Here is a 21,257-nt window from a genome sequence, read left to right on the forward strand (position 1 = left end):
CTTTATGGCCAGAACAAACACTTGATGCCAAACACTGGATGACTTCACTAATTTAGGGTATCTTTTCTCAACAAACTGAATATCTTGAGAGAAAAATGAAGTGCTGAACATACACACAGGAAAATACTACTTTTAAGGCCAGACATGGGCTGGCAACTACAGATTGTAACCTCAATAAATCAGTTAGTTGTGTGGTCTATAAAATGGTGAAAACTATTGATCAGTGTTTCCTAAAGCTCAAGATGAGGTCCTCAAACGTTTTGTTTTGTCCACAACACAAAGATTTTCAGTTTACTGTCACAGAGGAGGAAAAGAAACAGAAAATATTCACATTTAAGAAGCTGGAATCAGAGAATTTCTCACCAAAGAATGACTCAAACCTGTTAATTAATGATCAAACTAGTTGGCGATTAATTTAATCGCTGCAGCTCTAGCTGACACCGTCATATCTCTCTGAGCTTTTATCCTCCTGTGAGCCGGGACGCAGAGTCAATTCAATTCAATCTAGCTTTATTGGCATGAATGTAAAACAACAATATCTCCAAAGCTACAAATAAATTACAAAAGAACAATTCATTTCATTAAAGTAAATAAAACAGTAAAAGTGTGTGTTAAAAAAAAGAAATTTATATATATGAATATATATATATATATATAATATATAAAATTAAAGTACAAATAAATTAAAAAAAACAGTAAGCATGTGTTGTGAATTCAATTCATATGATAATAACAGTAAAAACGTGTGTGTTTATTAACAAAAATAAAATAAATATCTAAAAAAATCAGTATCAAATATGAAATAAAAATAATAATAAAGGAACAATTATTAAAATAACAAACAATGAAAGTAATAATAAATTTTAAAAAATCTAATTTTCAGTCCAGTCTGAGTTCCCACTGGTTGTCCTCATTTCGTGGCACGAGGAGACATATTTTGCTGCAATGATTTGGCATTCTGGCATTTCTCCCAGTAAACAGGGGAGTTTCTGTCTGATAGTCTGTTCCTGGTTTCACTTTTTTTTATACAAAAAAAAGCTTCTACTGTGTGATGCCCATTTTATTTTTCATTCATTTGCATATTGACATGTTTAATTTAATTTACACACATTGATTATCGTAAATCTCTTTGAAACCTTTTTATTGAACTCTGCTCCCGTGCCTGTAAAACCCCTTTAAATGAGTATTTCAGTCAGTGCTGAGGAACATGCAAAACTGGCCAGTTTGTCTACAGGCAAACAGACAATTCAACACACAGTATGTGAAGAATAAATGAATAACCATCAATAAAGAATAAATAAAATTCAAGGAGAAGTCTGGAAATCCAGAAAAAGGGTCAGAAGTTCATTTAAACTAGTCCGTATGGAAACTGCGGACAGCTTCAGGACCAGACGTGGAAACACTTTGACACATGAAACTAAAATGTCTTAAAAACTATGAGCACTTTTACATGCTGACGCGTTCCAGGCTGCTATTTTGAGGTGCATCATGTGCCAGAAATGTAATAAAAATGTTTATTTATCCATGTGACAGAACACCTTTTTTGGTTCTAGTCTTTTCTACATGTTACAATGTACAATGCTGTTTACTGATATGATATTATTGGTCTGTGTGTCCCTCAGCGTCTTCCTGTTGGTCCTGTCTTCCTGCTATCTGGCCTTCAGAGTTTGTCGTCTGGAGCAGCAGCTGAGCTTCCTGAGCAGCCAGCCGACACTCAGAGAGAGGTACGCACACGTTAGTGAGGGCGCTCATTTACATAAAACATGTCCCGGCTTCGAAACCTAATCCAAGTCAAACTTTCTCTCCGAGAGTCAGATGTTCTGATGGATCTCCGTCTGAAGTCTGTGCGTTCAGTAGGGGGTTAGCTTAGCTTAGCATAAAGACTGGGAGCAGGGGGAAACAGCTAGCCTGGCTCAATCTTAAGTCAAAAAATAAATTTACCAACACATCTAAAGCTCTCCGATTATCATGACTAACTTTATTTATAAACCGCTAACAGAGTTACAACGTGCTTAACATGGTTGAACAAAAATTAATAAAAACATTAAGTAAAGCAATTTAAAATTACATAAAGTTAAAAGAAATAAGATTCAGTTAAACGGACACATAGGACGAGATTAGTGGTGTGACGAGATCTCGCGCCACGAGATTGTGAAGATATTTCTCGTCAGGAAAAAAGCTGTCAAGCCACGTATTGATTGAACACAATGAAACATAAATGTGTAACTGATTAGATCAACTCCACCCAGCTGATTGACGCCGGCGTACGCTGTGACAGTTAGTGTTTCAGTTACTTTCGGTTTCACATGTGACATGGAGTCCCAAACTGCGCCGGTCAAACGACCGCAGAAAGTTTTCAACACGAGCAGAAACGCTGCTGAAACGCAGGAGCTAACAAATCTTAACGCAAAGAGTAGCTCCTAGTGACAAAATTCTAAGAAAATTCTTAGAAATGTGGGCGTTTACTCTTAAAATTAAAGAAAAAATCCTAGTAAAGAAAAAAGTATTTCAGAAAGTCTTTTAACCCTTAAAAGAGGTCTTAAGGTCAAATTTGTTAGGAGCACGGCCGAGGACTTTTAAGAGGCTTAAGAGTTTCTTTAGTAGAGGAGAATATGGCAGAAAGATGAAGAGGGAGAAGAAACGTGTTGCAGACAATGGATGACAGTGAGTTAATCAGACGCTATAGATTAGATCGTGCAGGGATCATGTTTGTGACTGATCCGACACAGCGCAGGAATGCCATAGCGCCAGAAGTGAAAGTAATCACTACATTACGATATTTGGCAAATGGGAAAATGCAATGCCACCTTGCAGGCTCAAAAAACAAGCAGGGGGAATGAACCGTTAATAGTTTGTGCTATACGCTCCCACGTCTGCTTCTCGCCCCGCGCTGTGACAACCGGCCCGAATTTTGCTTTTAGAATGGCCTTGTGTTCATCCACTAACTGGGCTAACAGTAAACACTGTTCCTCTGTCCAGTCGGGCTTTCTCGCCCTTCTTGGTTTTGATTCCATGTTTGATACATTCATACCACCACTTAAATAGACATGCCAGCAATCAGTGTAACTGGAAAGAGTGGAACAATTTTTATCATTCTAAGCCAATCAAATACCTTATAGGAAATTAACAGCGTGGTAAATAAAAACAGGATTTATATACACATATACAATGTGTGCGAGTGTGTGTGAGAACGGTCAAACAGGAAATATTACGCATGTAATTTCCAAGCTTAGAATAGAAGCTTTACTTAAAATCACTCTTTTTTTTCTCTTCTTGGTTAAACCAACCAATCACAGTCTTCAAAAGATTGTGTCATACATAGCAACGGGGTCAACCCCGCCTCCTCCTACTCCATTAAGAGTTTTCTGAGCGGATTCTTAGAATCTTAATGAATACGGGCCCAGGAGTTTATAACTAAATTAAAATTAAATCATTTATTATTGAGGTAAAAAGGAGCCACAGTCACATTTAAAGAGGTTACTTCCCCAAACAAAGAAAGACACAAGAGGAGGGAAGACTGAACCATTAACACATAAATAAAATGAATCACTATAAATTGGTGCAGAAAAAATCATCAGAATGCAGGAAATAAAGTGTTTAATGCTCAAAACTTTTTTCGACCTGAACCTTGTTTCTTTGTTCCTCTCTCCAGGTGTGGGGAGGTGCCCTGCTGGCTGGCCAATCAGAGGACAAGAACCTGACGCTGAAGCAAATCAGGGAGTGAAGTGAGGACATATGCAGTCACATAGACTTCCCTTTAGCGGGGCGGCGGGGAGAGGAGACAGACGGACGACTGCGGCAGCTGATCCCGCCCGCGACCTGGTTACAATAGAGACTTCCCAGTAGTCAACAGAAGCAGTAGACTGACCTCTGACCTCTGAGGACAAAGTGTTTGAGTGTAAGAGGTCCGGAGGCTGGAGAGACGACAACATGCTGTAACATAACTGAGATGTAGGTGGTGTGTGTGCTTCCATGTAAAACACACACTGGCCGTTAGGTGTGTGTGAGTAGTTCAGGTTAACGTGTTTTTTTATGCAGACACTGCTGGATGTGATGAGCTGGGAGGAGCTGCTGCTTCCTGAGTGAACACGGAAACTCAGGACTCTCCAGGATAAAGTGAAGTCGACGTTCTGCCCACCAGCTAGATTATTATTATTATTATTATTATTTTTTCAGAGATAGCAGCGTTGTTTTCTGTCAGTTTGGCGGTTAAGTCTAACCAACTACAATACCCATGAGCCTCAGCTGCTGTTGCTTTGGAGAAGAAGCCCCGCCCCTTCCGGTGGACCACCATGGGACCTTATTTTGAAAAAAATACGTTCAGTAGTCAACGGCGTCCCGTTTGAATTGTGTCCTGAATTCCTGAACATGATGTTTGTCGGTTTAAAAGATCGTTTAAGTCAAGAAAGTCGCAGTTTGTTTAAGTATAAGTCTGTGAAAATACGTAATTACAAAGAGCACAAACCCAAAAGCGATCTGTTTCGTTACACGTCGTGGACATGGTGAATATTTTACAAGCACGGGCCTGATAAAGCTGAACACACCAGTGCGGCTGTCATTTTACAAGCCTGCGTGCAGCGTACCTGCGGCTGAAAATGGAATCGCAGTTGGAAATTGCAAGTTCGGTGTCTTTTTGGCGACTTTACAGAACGATCTGCTGATGGAGAGAGAGAGCAGAGCAAGACACATACAGGGAGAGAGAGAGAGAGAGAGACAGAAAGAGGCGGGGCCACAGCAGGTGTGTTTGCAGCAGAGGTGAAGGCAAATGGAGTTAAGCTAGGGAGTAAACACTTAAATACAGGTGGAGAATAAAGCAGAATTAAAATGATTAAATAAGAAATAACCCGAAGCTACTACAAATAGAAATAAACGCCGATAACCCCAAGTAAATGTTACTAAACGGTTTTACATCAAACTGTGACTTTCTTAACTTTAACTTTACATTTCAAACGGGATCTAAACATTAGTCGTCTCTCGCCGTTGACTTCCGTACGTATTTTTAACGAAATAAGTTCCAGTGGGGCGGAAGCGAGGGAGCTCAGGCTGTCAACCAGAGCAGTCGCAAATTTAAAACACTATTGGCTTTGAAACGGAAGGCAGCTGTCTCGATACCGTAACAGACAGCTGCCTCAGAAGGCATCATTTGCAAGTGAAGGCAGCTCTGTTTACATTAGTTTCCAACAGCCTTCTAGGGCAGCACATACGGCAACGTGTGACGTCAGTACGCCGACTTAGCATAAGCTAACTAGCTATTGAAAAGCCAAACAGCCAACAGACGCCTCAGAAATCATACTGAACAAACTTGGTTGGTCACAGTCACGGCTGATATTATAGTTCAACGTTTAGTTGTCGCTAGATTTTCAAAAATCGACACAAGAAAACTACAAAACACTTAAAAACGTCTATTTGTGTACAAATTCAGCTTGTTTGTCCGCCATCTTGACCAGTTTTCGAAAGCTCCGGCAGCAGCAGCTGCACTGCTTTATGGGTAATAGTCAGCATCAATGCTGCCTTCAAAACTGGCCGTTAGTGGGGCAGCTTGAAGGCATCTCAGGAGACAGGAAGAGATCGTTCGAGCCGTTTCGAACAGCACTTGATGCCTCGCTGTCCTGTTAGACACCTTCTGAGACAGCAGTTTAGTCTGTTTCCAACACAGCCATTGTCTTTTAATTTGTGTTCAAAACACCTGTTGGACCATCGTTACTGATGTGAAGCTCTGTGATTGGGCATTTCCTGGGAGTCGGAGTCCACTTCTCTCCTTCAGTTCTTGTGTCCTCGGGCATCGCGTACCTTTTATCAAAGAAAGCAGATATTTTCTAACACAGTGGTTCATCTTGATGAGTTTCATGTCCGTCAGAGACGTGAAGAGAGAGAACGGTCAGTCACGTGAAAGGAGTCGGCGCTCGTGCCAGTGTCTTCACCTCATGCTGAACGCTACGACTTGTTCAGGCTAAAGTTACACCTGGCAGTTAGTGGGTGTAAGTATTTAAAGGAGACCTATTATTGCTTTTCCACATTTTATGACTTATCTTCACTGTTACAATGTTGGATGTTCATGTTAAAAATGGCTAAAGCTTCAAAAAATGAGGTTAAAGCATTTAAAAGAAATCCCTGTGAGCAGAAACCTCAGATTTCCTCCTGTTCTGAACGCTCGGTTTTAAACTGCTTTTTCTACCAACGGCTCCGTAATACGAAACCAGGAACCAGACGGAGCCGCTGTTCTATATATGCGCTCAGTCTGCCTGTTCTGCCCAGCGACAACAACAGCCTGGTAACATGCTTCAGGTCTTGGCCAATCAGAAGACAGTGGGCTTTGAGGGGGGGGGCTTAAAGAGACAGGAGCATCTACAGCTTGTTTCACACAGAGGCTGAAATGAAGGCCTACATGACGTACAAAATATATTTTTTTTTTTTTAACTTTCAATCATGCAAAGCTGCCATACAGGAGTCACCGAACTACAATATAGGACTGGCAGTATAATAGGTCTCATTTAACAACTAATCTACATAACTAGTTTGTGAGGCGCAACCTGTTTAATGATAATATAACTGCACTTGGCCTTCTTCTAAAGAGATCTGGGTTTTTTTTATTGACTGTAACAGACTGAAGTGTGAACTGTCTACTGCCTGAAAGTGACCCGCATGGGCAAAAGGATAATACAACATCAAACGCAGCACAATGTAAGTAAGCCCTACAGCCCGACCGATTTATAGTTTTGCAGATGTTATCGGCCGATATAAGCTACTTGCAGATATAGCTGCATCAGCATTTATAAAAGCCGATATTTGACTATTAAAAAAGAGAAACAGAGAGTCAGATCTTTCCCTCATGTCATGAGTGTTGCATAATTTGCCAACAACAACACTGCAGCACCACAGAACAAAACGTCAGGGGCTCCGCCGGGGAGCTACGGTGAGGAGCTCCTGTTAGCGCTCACACTTAGTGTTCCCGGTGAACAAGTCAATTACCTGACTTAAGGGCTATTTTTTATTATTATTTATCACTTTTCCTTTTCGGAGACCAGACTTGCTAACCCTCCCGTTTTTCACTGCCATCTGTAGGCTCAGCAGGGCGTTTAATGTTACGATAGTGTTGGAGGCTACGCTGCTGACAGACGTGATTGTAGATTTATTTCTGAAACAATTTGGCGGTTCTAGCGACCGGTCCTCTCATTTCTCTCTAATTTATTACTTCTAAATATTTTCTAACATCGCCAACAGCAGATAACGCTTTGTTGTACTTTTGTTCAAAGTACTATTTCTAACAATAACAAAGTTTATTTTTAAACTGCATTATGTCTTGGTATCTTGGTGAGGTCTCAACATAACAAATGTTTAGGTTAGAATGAGGCTCCATTTCCTTTTAAAACTCAGACCTTCTACTAAAGTTTCTTCCTCCCGATCTGAACACCTAAAACAGAAAATTCTGAAAACGCTGCTGACCCCGTTTTGGTTTTAACTGCGAAGTAGCGTTAGTGCGGACTTCGTTCGTCTCTAGTAGGACTTTCCTTCTTTAGCCGAATCTTCTGCAGCTGCGGAGTAGACTATCTGCTTCCTGTTTACACCGGCACGCACATGCTCAGTGTACGTGAACGGCCGCATGATGTGCGTTTTCAAACGTTTTAATACAGACGGCGATCAATTCGGCTACGCAGCTAAAACGCTGGTGTGGACGCAGATCGTTCTTTACTTTAAAACAAAATCGAGTAGTCTGGATGTAGCCTTAGGGCCAATCAGAGGCAGAGTACGCCAGGACTCAAAGCCGGTGTCCGTCAAATGAGAGTTGTCGTCTACGGTTTTATTTTTAAGTTGATTTCAGGTGGAAGAAAGGGAATCTGTGAGCAGACGATAGCGAAGACGAGGAGAAAGAAAGCCACATGTTGCCTATCTCTCTCCCGGCTGAGTAGAAAAGATTAACAACTGTGTTAGAAAATGTCCGGTTCTTTAGTAGAAAGGTGCAAACCTCAGGAGGACAGTTTAACTCCCAGACACGTCGCTGTTAGAAACGTCCAATGAAAAGATTAAATGTCTGTAGCTGCACCCACTGATGGAGCGGCTTTTTCTTTAGAGTTCTCAGGTTCTGGGTGGTGAAAGGAACAATTTCACATTATTTCTTATAAACTACATTAAAATATTAACAAAACTCAGTAAGTGTCATTAAATCATCCTGGAGGGTTGCTACTTATAGAAATATTAAGTTATTAAAGAAAACTCAAATGTTGTTGTTCTGGAAGCTGCAGCTCTGCCCACATCAATGTTATATTTGTTGTGCTTCCGCCATTTCCATTCATATCTATCTAAAACTTTTTAAGATTTACAAAGTGCCAGAGTTTAGAATATCATCTGTAAACACACAGAAATAATCTAAATCAGCAAAAGTTTGACTTTTTGACAGATCAGGTCTAACTGCTGCCTTAAACGCACGATGTAGTCTCTGATATCGTTTTTAAAAACTATTTATGTGAAGAATTTTTGACTAAAAAGGTTGTGACTGTTGGAGAGTAAATCTGTCACCTCCCCTAAATGTGAATATCTTGGCACTTTTTGAGATTATTTTGGTTTTCGGTGCCAAAATCTGTGACATGATGTGTTTGTATGACGATAAGAAAAGAGAAATGCACAGCAGGTGATAACTTACCAGAGCTGGACTCCCACGTAGAAACCACCTTCAACTCTGCCGCCTGTTGGAGAAAGTACACAGTGAAACGCTCGTGTACACGGCGGGTCGATACCTGCCGAAGAAGAGATGGAAGCAGAGCTCAGGATGAGGACAGACATGGTGAAGACACACGCTGGAGTTTCTCTTCTAACTCATTATTGTGTTCACTAATAAACACATTTCCATCTTCTTATTGTCTTTAATTACTGCTGTCTCTGCACACCTGTTGTTAAGGGCTAGGACGAGAAGGAAGGGAGGGAAGGAGACAAGAAGGACAGGAAGGAAATGAGAAGGGGACGAGGGAGACGAGAAGGGGAGGAGACAAGAAGGGAAAGAAGTATGTGAGAATGGCGAGAAGGAAAGGATAAAAGAAAGGGAGGAAGGAGACAAGAAGGGCAGGAGAGAAGCAGGGGAGGAGACAAGAAAGGGAGCAAGGAGACATGTAGGGAAGGAAGGAGATCAGAATGGCAAGAAAGAAATCAGCAGGGGAGGAAGGAGACATGCAGGGAAGGAAGGGGAGGAGCAGGGGAGGGCACAAGAAAGGGAGGAAGGAGACAAGAAGGACAGGAAGGAAATGAGAAGGGGGACGAGGAAGATAAGAAGGGAAGGATAAAAGAAGGGGAGGAGACAAGAAAGGGAGGAGACGAGAAGGGAAGGAAGTATGTGAGAATGGCAAAAAGGAAATGCGAAGGATAAAAGAAAGGGAGGAAGGAGACATGCAGGGAAGGAAGGAGATGAGAAGGGAAAGAAGGAGACAAGAAGGGCAGGAGAGAAGAAGGAAAGGAAGTAGGCTACAAATTCAGGATACTTGTACTCCACCAGACCTCAGAAGGAAATATTGCACCCTTTACTTGCCCACATTTATGTGACAGCTTTAGTTACTCGTTACTTTACAAACTAGATAAATGCATAAAATCTTTTTGGTTATCAATTAAAGTCAGTAAGTAAACAACAACTGAAACAATTAGTTGATTAATCAATTAGTCAAGATGTCAGAAATGTACAATTTTGTTAATGGTTGAAGGTCTTTTTCATGAGTGTATACATATGATTTCTGTCATTAACGTTGAGCTTTGGACTGTCGGTTGGACACAACAAGCGTTGTGAAGGTGTCACTTTGGGCTCTGGGTTATTAATCAATCGACCAATACAGCAGAAACATCCTGCTTTACATTAATACATGAGGAATAATAATCTCTAAGAGAATATTTAACTGTACAACAGGGCCATTTTACTGCTTTAATACTTTAAGAACGTGATTATACTCATTAGTACTATTACTTAAGGATCTGAGTACTTCCTGCACACATTTTCAGAGGAATAATCAAAGACTGGACAGAATAATAAAAGGCATGAAAAGTGACTCGAGTCTAAAATGTGTGAAACACTCACCGACTGAAGTCTTCAGAGATGAGCGGGATCAGAGGATGGAGGCTGTCAGGACTTAATCCACATCTGTGTGCGCTTTTCTGTATTATAAATTCTTTATTCAAAATTTCCACTAAGTTTGAGATACTGGAGTTTTGATTTCCACAAGCAAAAAAAGGCTTGATATATTTCACTTTATGCACAAGTTTCACTTTTTTTAAATAAACTACGAGAAAAATGTTTCACTTATCCATGATATTATTTATTGACGATGACATCCTGACTATTTACCTTCTTACTGCGTCTTGGTGATTAAGAAACCAACCATGGTGGTTAGAAGATTTGGTGACCTTCACACAGGAGACCAGAGTTCGGGTCCCGTGTGAAACAATTAGCCAACTGCAGTTTTTTTTTTTTTTTGTAGTACTGTTAGTATTAGCTAGCTAGTGTTAGAAATAATTTAGGTGTTTTGTAGTGTTTATTGTAAGCGTTTTAGGTAGCGTTTTGTAGCCTTAGCTAACTAGCTTTAATGTTAGCGTTTTTTGTAGTATTAGCTACTGTTAGTGCTAGCCAAATATGTTACTGCTTTTATAGCCCCCTGAAGCCCCTTACCCTAACCATAACCATCACAGGGGTGTATGCCTAAACCATGATTTTATGAATGTCTACCGATAAACCCTAGGGGTTTTGAGAAAACGCTCACATGTTTTTTTGAGAAAACGCTTACATATGTTGTTTTGGAGAAAACGCTCACATATGTTTTGGAGAAAACGCTTACATATGTTGTTTTGGAGAAAATGCTCACATGTTTTGGAGAAAACACTCACATATGTTTTGGAGAAAACACTCACATATGTTTTGGAGAAAACGCTTACATATGATGTTTTGGAGAAAACGCTCACATATGTTTTGGAGAAAACGCTTACATATGTTGTTTTGGAGAAAACGCTCACATATGTTGTTTTGGAGAAAACCCTCAAATATGTTTTTTTGAGACAACACTCACATATGTGAGAAAACAATCATATGTTGATTTGGAGAAAATGCTCACGTTTGTTCTGAGAAAACGCTCAGATGTCGTTTTGGAGAAAATTCTTACAAATGTTCTTGAAAACGCTCACGTTCATGTATGTCTTTTGGAGAAAACACTCATGTATGTCATTTTGAGAAAATGCTCATGTCCATATATATTGATTTGGTCATTAAAAACGCTCATATATGTCGTTTTGGAGACATCAACTATTGACCTATTCTTTAATTTCTTTGTGAGGACGTGTTGCCCGGTCACTTGTCTGAAACACCACACTGGGGCTCTACAGCAGCTAGTTTAAATTTCACTTTCCCTTCAGTAATGTAACTCAAAAGTATATTAAAATATTTCCATACTCCAGATAAATCTAATGCCGGGTTAATGGATATCCAACTCCCCCACAGATCATTTGTTTCTCATCATTTCGGAGATCTACTCTGGAGTAATCTATACACAATTTTGCATAATATACATATGATACTGCATAATTACTGAACAGAAATATTTATTTATTGCAGTATCCTTTGCGCTATTTCACTACACCACTGTCTTGCAAAGCTTTAGTTGCGTTTACTTTTTTGTACACTGTAGGTTGCGTCTATTTTTGTTGAGCTTGTCGTCCTGTTTGTTTAGGCTTTTTTGTGCATGTACACAGAGTAGTGTAAAACCGGATTCAAATTCCTCGTATGTGTTCACATACCTGGTCATTAAAGGGGATTGTGATCTCGTTAACACAGATGGTTACGTCTCTCTTATCTGGTTTGCGTCTTCGTGAGTTTGGAAAACGTAGAGTGACTTTAGGATTCAGTGGATCTACTAGGAGGAGGGAAGCAGAGGGATTTGACGTAATTTAAGGATTAAGTGACCTCATTACTACTTCCTGAACAGTCTGGGTCAGAGGTCGAGCTGTAAAGAGAGCAGTTAGGCTGTTAAATCCTCTTATTCAGGAAACCAGCGCAGGTTAAAGACTCAGTGAACATGTTAGCATTTACCTCCTAAAGCTTACCTTGTTAAACAATGTTCTGAAAAACAGCTTGCAACAAGAAATGTTAACACATGAAAATGCTTTGGGAAAGGTTTGTTAGCACAATAAGAAAAGATGCAATGCAAATAAAATATAGAAGAAACAAATGTGCATTGTAACTTAAGCTGCTCATTATATTCAATTATATTTCTATATTTTGAATTGTCACCTGAATTCCGTGTTTTCCTTTTTATAAGAAAGGGTATAAGGAAGGAGACGAGAGAGAAGGAAAGAAAGGAGTCAAGAAGGGGAGGAAGGAGACGAGAAGGAAAAGAAGGAGAAGGGAAGAAAGGAGACGAGAGAGAAGGAAAGAAAGGAGACAAGAAGGGGAGGAAGGAGAAGGGAAGAAAGGAGACAAAAAGGGGAGGAAGGAGACGAGAGAGAAGGAAAGAAAGGAGATGAGAAGGGGAGGAAGGAGATGATAGAGAGAAGGAAAGGAAGGAGACGAGAAGGAAAAGAAGGTGAAGGGAAGAAAGGAGACAAGAAGGAAAAGAAGGGGAAGGGAAGAAAGGAGACAGGAAGGGAAGAAAGGAGACGAGAAGGGAAGAAAGGAGACGAGAAGGAAAAGAAGGGGAAGGGAAGAAAGGAGACAAGAAGGAAAAGAAGGGGAAGGGAAGAAAGGAGACAGGAAGGGAAGAAAGGAGACGAGAAGGGGAGGAAGGAGACGAGAGAGAGAAGAGAAGGAAAGAAAGGAGACGAGAAGGAAAAGAAGGGGAAGGGAAGAAAGGAGACAAGAAGGAAAAGAAGGGGAAGGGAAGAAAGGAGACAAGAAGGAAAAGAAGGAGAAGGGAAGAAAGGAGACAAGAAGGAAAAGAAGGTGAAGGGAAGAAAGGAGACAAGAAGGAAAAGAAGGAGAAGGGAAGAAAGGAGACAAGAAGGAAAAGAAGGTGAAGGGAAGAAAGGAGACAAGAAGGAAAAGAAGGAGAAGGGAAGAAAGGAGACAAGAAGGAAAAGAAGGAGAAGGGAAGAAAGGAGACAAGAAGGAAAAGAAGGAGAAGGGAAGAAAGGAGACAAGAAGGAAAAGAAGGTGAAGGGAAGAAAGGAGACAAGAAGGAAAAGAAGGAGAAGGGAAGAAAGGAGACAAGAAGGAAAAGAAGGAGAAGGGAAGAAAGGAGACAGGAAGGGAAGAAAGGAGACGAGAAGGAAAAGAACGGGAAGGGAAGAAAGGAGACAAGAAGGAAAAGAAGGGGAAGGGAAGAAAGGAGACAAGAAGGAAAAGAAGGAGAAGGGAAGAAAGGAGACAAGAAGGAAAAGAAGGTGAAGGGAAGAAAGGAGACAAGAAGGAAAAGAAGGAGAAGGGAAGAAAGGAGACAAGAAGGAAAAGAAGGGGAAGGGAAGAAAGGAGACAAGAAGGAAAAGAAGGGGAAGGGAAGAAAGGAGACAAGAAGGAAAAGAAGGGGAAGGGAAGAAAGGAGACAAGAAGGAAAAGAAGGAGAAGGGAAGAAAGGAGACAAGAAGGAAAAGAAGGAGAAGGGAAGAAAGGAGACAAGAAGGAAAAGAAGGTGAAGGGAAGAAAGGAGACAAGAAGGAAAAGAAGGTGAAGGGAAGAAAGGAGACAAGAAGGAAAAGAAGGAGAAGGGAAGAAAGGAGACAAGAAGGAAAAGAAGGGGAAGGGAAGAAAGGAGACAAGAAGGAAAAGAAGGAGAAGGGAAGAAAGGAGACAAGAAGGAAAAGAAGGTGAAGGGAAGAAAGGAGACAAGAAGGAAAAGAAGGTGAAGGGAAGAAAGGAGACAAGAAGGAAAAGAAGGGGAAGGGAAGAAAGGAGACAGGAAGGGAAGAAAGGAGACGAGAAGGGGAGGAAGGAGACGAGAGAGAGAAGAGAAGGGAAGAAAGGAGACAAGAAGGAAAAGAAGGGGAAGGGAAGAAAGGAGACAGGAAGGGAAGAAAGGAGACGAGAAGGGGAGGAAGGAGACGAGAGAGAGAAGAGAAGGAAAGAAAGGAGACGAGAAGGAAAAGAAGGGGAAGGGAAGGAAGGAGACAAGAAGGAAAAGAAGGGGAAGGGAAGAAAGGAGACAAGAAGGAAAAGAAGGGGAAGGGAAGAAAGGAGAAAGGAAGGGAAGAAAGGAGACGAGAAGGGGAGGAAGGAGACGAGAGAGAGAAGAGAAGGAAAGAAAGGAGACGAGAAGGAAAAGAAGGGGAAGGGAAGGAAGGAGACAAGAAGGAAAAGAAGGGGAAGGGAAGAAAGGAGACAGGAAGGGAAGAAAGGAGACGAGAAGGGGAGGAAGGAGACGAGAGAGAGAAGAGAAGGAAAGAAAGGAGACGAGAAGGAAAAGAAGGGGAAGGGAAGGAAGGAGACAAGAAGGAAAAGAAGGGGAAGGGAAGAAAGGAGACAGGAAGGGAAGAAAGGAGACGAGAAGGGGAGGAAGGAGACGAGAGAGAGAAGAGAAGGAAAGAAAGGAGACGAGAAGGAAAAGAAGGGGAAGGGAAGAAAGGAGACAAGAAGGGGAGGAAGGAGACGAGAGAGAGAAGAGAAGGAAAGAAAGGAGACGAGAAGGAAAAGAAGGGGAAGGGAAGAAAGGAGACAAGAAGGGGAGGAAGGAGACGAGAGAGAGAAGAGAAGGAAAGAAAGGAGACGAGAAGGAAAAGAAGGGGAAGGGAAGAAAGGAGACAAGAAGGGGAGGAAGGAGACGAGAGAGAGAAGAGAAGGAAAGAAAGGAGACGAGAAGGAAAAGAAGGGGAAGGGAAGAAAGGAGACAGGAAGGGAAGAAAGGAGACGAGAGAGAAGAGATGGAGTGTCAATGGAGTCTGGTTGCTTTGACAGCAATATAGTGACGGTTTCTGGTTAAACAAAAAGGATCTTACTCTTCTAAACAAAAAAGGGCTCTATGTAGGGAGACTTTCCATAATGTTGTCAGACAACTGAACCTTTCTGCTGCAAAACCATTTATTTATGCATTTCTACATTTATTTAGTTATACAAAACGGATTCATTGGTTGATCAAACCTCCTGTTGGTATATGTAAAAATAAATTCATGTTGCTTACAGGTGTTACTACATGTGAGTATTACAGGTTCACACGTTCAGTCACAACATAAAATAACTGTCAGGGTATTTTATTGTTGTATTCTTAGATATTTTTGAAATGTTTGTGATAGTTAACTCTTTATTTTTATCCATCTTTTTAGTACTATTATTATGGAGCAGTGGGCAGCAAAAAACGGCCCGCCAGTAATAAGACTGCTTTGATAGTACAAAAATAAATAATAAATAAACTGATAGCGGCTGGTGCTGAAATAGATCTGTCGTGACAGTTGCTGACATAATCACTTACTCTGAAGTGATTGCGCCTCCAAAATGAAAGAGCGAGAACATTTTTTGCAGCAATTCTTTATGTTGAGTTTATTGAGAGCTTTTACTTTGAAAAGTTCTGATGGTTTTTACTCAGGGAAATGAAAATAAGCGTCCGTAGGTTTATGAATGCGGATCAAACGCACACTGCGGCTCATGCTTTATATATGAACATGTGCAAAAGGTTTCCTTAAAGTCAATTTGTTTAACGAGGGAGAAAAAAAATCCGCAGAATGTGAATCATACAACGTTACTAACGGGAGTCCCGCACAGTACCGACTAAACGGGCACATGAACTGAACTGCTGTCAAGCGACTGAAGAAAACACAGCTTAAAGGTTGTGTCTGAATTAGTTTCAACCATTTTTATTATTCATTAACAATCCTAAAAACAGAACATATTTACATGACCTGAAGAGAGGTCTGAGGCAGAACCAGGACCCGTAGTCCGGTTCTGTCCACAGGATTAGAGCAAACGTGAAGACGCAGAGTCTGATCCTGGATCAGCACTGCTGCACTTCAGTAAGCACCAGAGTCTCTGCTGGTTCAGATCAGTCTTCCCAGTTCGGAGCCGGAGCTCCTCCTCCTGCTGCTGGGAGCTCTGTGGGAACACTTCCTGTTTCCCATCCTTTCATTTATTGTTGGTTTATTGTGTTTCCTGTCTTCTTCTGTGATTTTACTTCTGGTGTCTCGTCCTGTTTTCTTTGGGTCTCTCGTGTCCTATCTGGCTGGTTTTTGTCCGGTTCTGTTCTCTCTCCGCTGCTTGTTTTTTTATTTCCTGTCAGGTTCTGGCTGAGCCTGTTGCTGTAATGTTTCCTCGTCTTGTTTTTAATTCTCCCGTTAGACCGCGTCCACACCTCGTCCTGTACCGTCTCATTAGCCGCTCCCGGCTAGCGGATAACGCCGCTCCTCGGAGACTCCACCATGTCCGGTTGGCTGGAGAACGGCCTGGGACTCATGCGCTCGCCCCCCACCAAAAACCCCACGTCCTCCTCGCCCTCTCCCACCCCCACCCCGTTGTCCTTCTTTGTCCCGGCATGCATCCTGCCCGACGCCGACAACAACCGGACGTCAGAGTGCGCGTTGGCCACCGTGTGGCGCCGCACGCCGCCCGACTTCTCCAGGTAGGCCTCGCCCTCCTGCTCCACCAGCGGAGCCAGCGACGAGGAGTCGGAGGAGTTGTGATGCTGAGTGACGGTGATCTCTGGCTGGGGCCTGTCGCCGTGGAACGACCCCGACGGCCGCAGGTGGCGGGACTCTGGATGAGGAGACAGGAAGCTGTTGTGAGTGGAATTCTAGTGGAAATCTGAACATTTCCACAGATACCAAATATGTCAAGAACAATAAATACAGAACAAAGAGTGAAATGATCACACGGGGAGGGGCTTTAAAGGGGCACTTCACGATTCTTATCCAAACCACTTCGTTAAATTCGGCCAATATTTCCTCATGGCTCGGTAGCTCTGGGTCTGTAAACTGAGCCCAAACAAAGCTGCTGGAGCGAGCAGCAGGTGGCGGTGTTAGCTTAGCCCCGGTGAACAGAGAGAAACGGGTCAGCTCCACGTTCAGCAGTAAATGTACAGTAGAAGCTCCAGAGGCCGGTGAAGAAAGACTGCAGCTCCTCCGGACTAAAGAGGAGCTCCTGTGTGCTGCTGCCAGCTGTTGAATAAAGAGTGAAGGAGTTTGGCCCCAAAGTTAGCACTGACTTCGGCCCTGCAGATAAACAGTCTCTGTGTTTTTGTACAAACTATTTCAAATAACTCTAGTTTTTTCCTCCGTTGTGTTTTGATGCTGCGTTTGTGAGCTTACACATGTTGTTCGTTGACGTTTGTTCACTAATTGTAACTATTGAAGTTCCTCTCGATAAATAAACTAGACTCCGCGCCTTAGATTGAGAAAAGTATTTTGCTTCAGTACATATTTAAATATTGTCAGGCTTGTTGTCACACCTTCTACAGTGCTGCTAAAACAGACGACTGGTTACCATGGCAATGCGCCTTCATGAGTCTGTTGATCAACAAACTCTCTGCAGAATCGCATAGTTTCCCTTTAAGAGGGAAAGTTTTTCCTCTCCTTCTCTTCCTCTGAGGCTCCATCCTCACTCCTCCGCCTTCGTTTTAAAAGTCAGACGGTCTGCCCGTCCAGACTACAGCGGTGAACCTGAACACCCAAAACAGAGTACTTGACCCCGTTTTGGGGTCGCTGTTCTTCGTTCGTCTCTACTTTATTCTTTAGCCGAACCTTCTGCACCTGGAAATCTGTATAGGAATCGGATGAATCGTCTCCCCATTAAGAAAGACGTGTGCGCATTTACGCATGAGGTCCAGCAGCATTACGTCACTGATTATTTGAACCTCCCGAGACTCCGTCAGGATGACCTGACAGCAGCCTCTCTGATCAGGAAAGTAACTCCTTTAAGCACAAACACACAGCCTATAGAAATCTATTTACCATCATCCATCAGGGGAACTACTGAGATTGTAACAGGTGTAATATTACAGATTTTTTTTTTTTTTAGTAAGGCGTTTTATTACTACGTTACAGCAAAAAGCAACACATTACTGTAACTGCGTTACTTTTGTGACGCGTTACTTCCAGCTGTTGTATGTGACGGTCATGTTTTCGGTGATTTTAACAGACGGAAATTGATTCTGATACGCAGCTAAAGCGCTGGCGTGGACGGAGATCGTAGTGTGGATGGTAAGTGAGAGTCATGTGATCAGATTGACACCACTCTGTAAATATGAAGCTACAGCCAACAGCTGGTTAGCTTAGCTTAGCATAAAGACTGGAAACAGAGGGAAACGGCTAGCCTGGCTCCGTCCAAGGGGAACAGAATCCTCCTCCCAGCATCCTGATGAACATCCTGACGATTTCTAGTGTTTATATTGACAAATAATAACTTTACAAATGTACATTTCTTTGTTTTACACCACAGGACGTGTCGGGGGCTAGCTGGTTAGCAACACAATACACAGACGTCTTTGACACGAGGTCAGAACTGTTATTCTTCAACTTCTGTAGATCATGTTTTAATTAATGTTTCAAACCAACACACTTTCAAGCTTTCACCTTTACCTCTGATTCTTTCATTTTCTAAATCTTCTAATTAAGGTATTAAAATGTGCTTGTGTTCCTGCTGGTTTGTCTCGGGCACACAGGATTAGCTCAGTGTGACATTTTCATATATCAGTATTACATAACAAAACGGTATTGTTGGGTTCCTGACGTGACCTCCTGCAGGCTCACGGCTGGACAGTTTCAAGTCACGGCAGGGATTAGGACTATAATCTAATCAGGGTTCTGCCAGACGTGGTGACGAAAGCTTCGTGGAGTTGCACGTTCCCTGCTGGAAGGAAAGCTGCTGCGGTTCACTGACTGAGCACAGACACACAAAGGTTTTAGTTTGTAAAACAGCAGCAGCAGGTTTCTGCTAGCTGAGCTGCTAAAAGGCAACAATACTGGAGCTTTTAGTCAATTTAATTTAATTCTTTAGCTTTATGTTTAGCTTTTATTTGAACAATTTCTTACACAATACATACTTTATTCCCTAAATTACACTCAAATTACTACCTTTCAAAAGACTAAAGCCAGTAAAACAGATCTATTATAAAGAATTTATTCATTTTACTTTTTTATAAATATATTATAACATTATTATAGTGTTCAAATGTTAAAGTTACTGCATTTTCAAAACTAAAAACACGACAGGCTCAGACAAAATTCTGTAAACTCCTCACAGCTGGACTTTAATAGTCTGTAAAATAAATCAGCAGCTAATTAATTAATCAATTAAATCTTTGACAGTAAATTTACAAACAACAAAAGTTCCAGCTTCTCAATCACGAGCATTTCCTGCTTTAACTTCATCTAATATGACAGTAGTCTGAATATTTTGGGGGGTTTCGGAGAATACAAGTACTTTATTTAAAAATCTAAATGATTAATTGATAAAGATATAATAATGTCCAAATAAAGCTTCAGAGGATGAATTAACAGGCTGTTCTAAGGTGTTTACTGCAGAAATGTGTTTCATTTCCTGCCTCTGCTTAACTTGAAGTTGTCAACTTATTATTGATTCTGACATTTACATTATTTCTCAGTTTTGCTGACCTGAACTTTGTCTTCACCTTCTTCGGTTATTCTGCAGCAGTGGAAGGATTAGTCGTGCGTCTGAGTTCACACTTGCTTTATGAAATGTGCTAGATAAATAAAACTGACTTGACTCTTTCCAAAACAAAGTTACAAAGTGCTCTACATGACCTTAGTTATGTCTGACTTACTATTTTCTGTTGTTGCCCTTCAATTGTTCTTGAACCATTTGTGTGTTCTATCATTTATTTATTATATTTAATTTTTTTATTACTAAACTCAAATTTATGTATGTATATGCAACGTGAAAGAATATTATTTATTATTTATATTATAGTAGTTATCCATTAAAGCCGCTTCGACTTCGACTGACGCATCGCGCCCCAGGCTCCAGAGGCGGCTGTGACAGCATCTGACAGCGGGATGAGAGGCAGGTACACTGGGCAGCGTGTGCACGAGCAGTGATTGGCGCTGCGTTAAGAGACTGCTCCTGGCTGTGATTGATTGTTTTGATTCTTGCAGATGGTTTCAGGAGCAGTAGGAGGAGGAGCCAGAGGAACCGGTTTATCTGTCTCATGTTCTACCGTCAGGATACAGTGACAGTTTCAGCAAATATGTTATTTTTGTAAAAGAATTCCCTGCTGCTGCTTTAACATAATAATGAAATGCTAAAAGGGCATCGACTATTTTTACTTTTAATACTTTCAAGTACATTTTCCTGATCATACTTAAATACTTTTACTCTCTCCAGCACTGGTGAACATAGGTGTCATTTACGCTGGGGACGCTGGGGACATGTCCCCACCACTTTTTGAAAGCTTTTGCTAAAAGGTTTTCTGAAAATTAGCTTGCAACACAAAATGTTAAATAGCAAATACAAATTCTATGAGAAAGGTTTACTTGCACAATAGGAAAACATCCCATAAATTGGTGCAGAAAATGTCTCTAGAACGCAGGAAATCGAGAGTTTAATGCTCACAATCTTGGGAGTATCTACCTCAATATTGTGCTTTCTTACGTTTGTGTTTAATCACACCCCTCATATGAGCCCTTAAATGTCCCCAACACCTTTCCACACAAAGTGACGCCCTTGCTCGTGAGTAGTACTGACCAAACCTTGGCTGGTTTCTGTTTTCCAGAACGTTGCTGAGGTACGGAGACACGACGATCTCCACCAGACGCTCCAACTGGTAATACTCCAAACTGGGACCGCCGGGCTCATGGATGCCCTGAGGGAGAGACAGAGAGAGTACATGTACACAGAGTACAACATATTTTTGGTCCTTTATTAGTGAAGACACCTTGTGTCGCTTTGTCTTCGCTTCTTCAATGGGATTCTTTAGGGTCAAAACTTGGGTCCAGGGTTAAAGCTAGACTTGGATTGTACGGTTAGAGTCAGGACTGTAGATTAAAATGTATGAATATGTGTTGTGTGGCATGAGAGTATGTGTTAAGAGATTTTATTGTTATTTTGTGTTTAAGCTGCAGAACGGACAGGTTGCAAATAAATAATAAAATTATATCTTATTTAATGTATATTATCTTATTAAAAATCCTGTGTCTGGGTTTTTTCTCATATTTTTGTTCATAATTCAGTAATAGTCAGAAAGACACGAGCAGTACGACCGTCAGACAGGTCGGAAACAAACCCGCAGGTTACACAAACGTATTTGGAAGAAAAATAAAGGTGAGGTGGTAAAATGAACACCAAACCCGTCAGTTTCAAACATCCATCACAGTTTACAGACTCACTTCCTGCTTTGACCGACTGCACTCACTTTATTGCGTGCACACCT

At 41.4% G+C, this 21,257-nt stretch overlaps 2 protein-coding genes across 7 annotated transcripts in view; one reads left to right on the plus strand and one right to left on the minus strand.

Annotated features, from left to right (window-relative positions):
* Positions 1 to 5,239, plus strand: part of LOC119894283 (GRAM domain-containing protein 2A-like) — a 42,132-nt gene extending 36,893 nt beyond the window's left edge. For both annotated transcript variants that reach the window (XM_038706952.1, XM_038706954.1), the window contains exons 11-12: positions 1,623 to 1,724; positions 3,653 to 5,239. In XM_038706952.1, the coding sequence (XP_038562880.1) occupies positions 1,623 to 1,724; positions 3,653 to 3,701 (151 nt within the window). In that variant the 3' untranslated portion in view covers positions 3,702 to 5,239. The remainder of the gene's footprint in view (positions 1 to 1,622; positions 1,725 to 3,652) is intronic.
* A 10,469-nt stretch (positions 5,240 to 15,708) lies between these two features.
* Positions 15,709 to 21,257, minus strand: part of prr5l (proline rich 5 like) — a 44,288-nt gene continuing 38,739 nt past the window's right edge. For all 5 annotated transcript variants that reach the window (XM_038706674.1, XM_038706673.1, XM_038706671.1 and 2 more), the window contains 2 exons: positions 20,573 to 20,690; positions 15,709 to 16,627 (listed from right to left, as the gene is read on the minus strand). In XM_038706674.1, the coding sequence (XP_038562602.1) occupies positions 16,260 to 16,627; positions 20,573 to 20,690 (486 nt within the window). In that variant the 3' untranslated portion in view covers positions 15,709 to 16,259. The remainder of the gene's footprint in view (positions 16,628 to 20,572; positions 20,691 to 21,257) is intronic.

This window comes from Micropterus salmoides, unplaced genomic scaffold (assembly GCF_014851395.1).
Source record: "Micropterus salmoides isolate LMB-PRFRI ecotype aquatic unplaced genomic scaffold, ASM1485139v1 Ms_hic_scaffold_8, whole genome shotgun sequence".
Classification (NCBI taxonomy): Eukaryota; Metazoa; Chordata; class Actinopteri; order Centrarchiformes; family Centrarchidae; genus Micropterus; species Micropterus salmoides.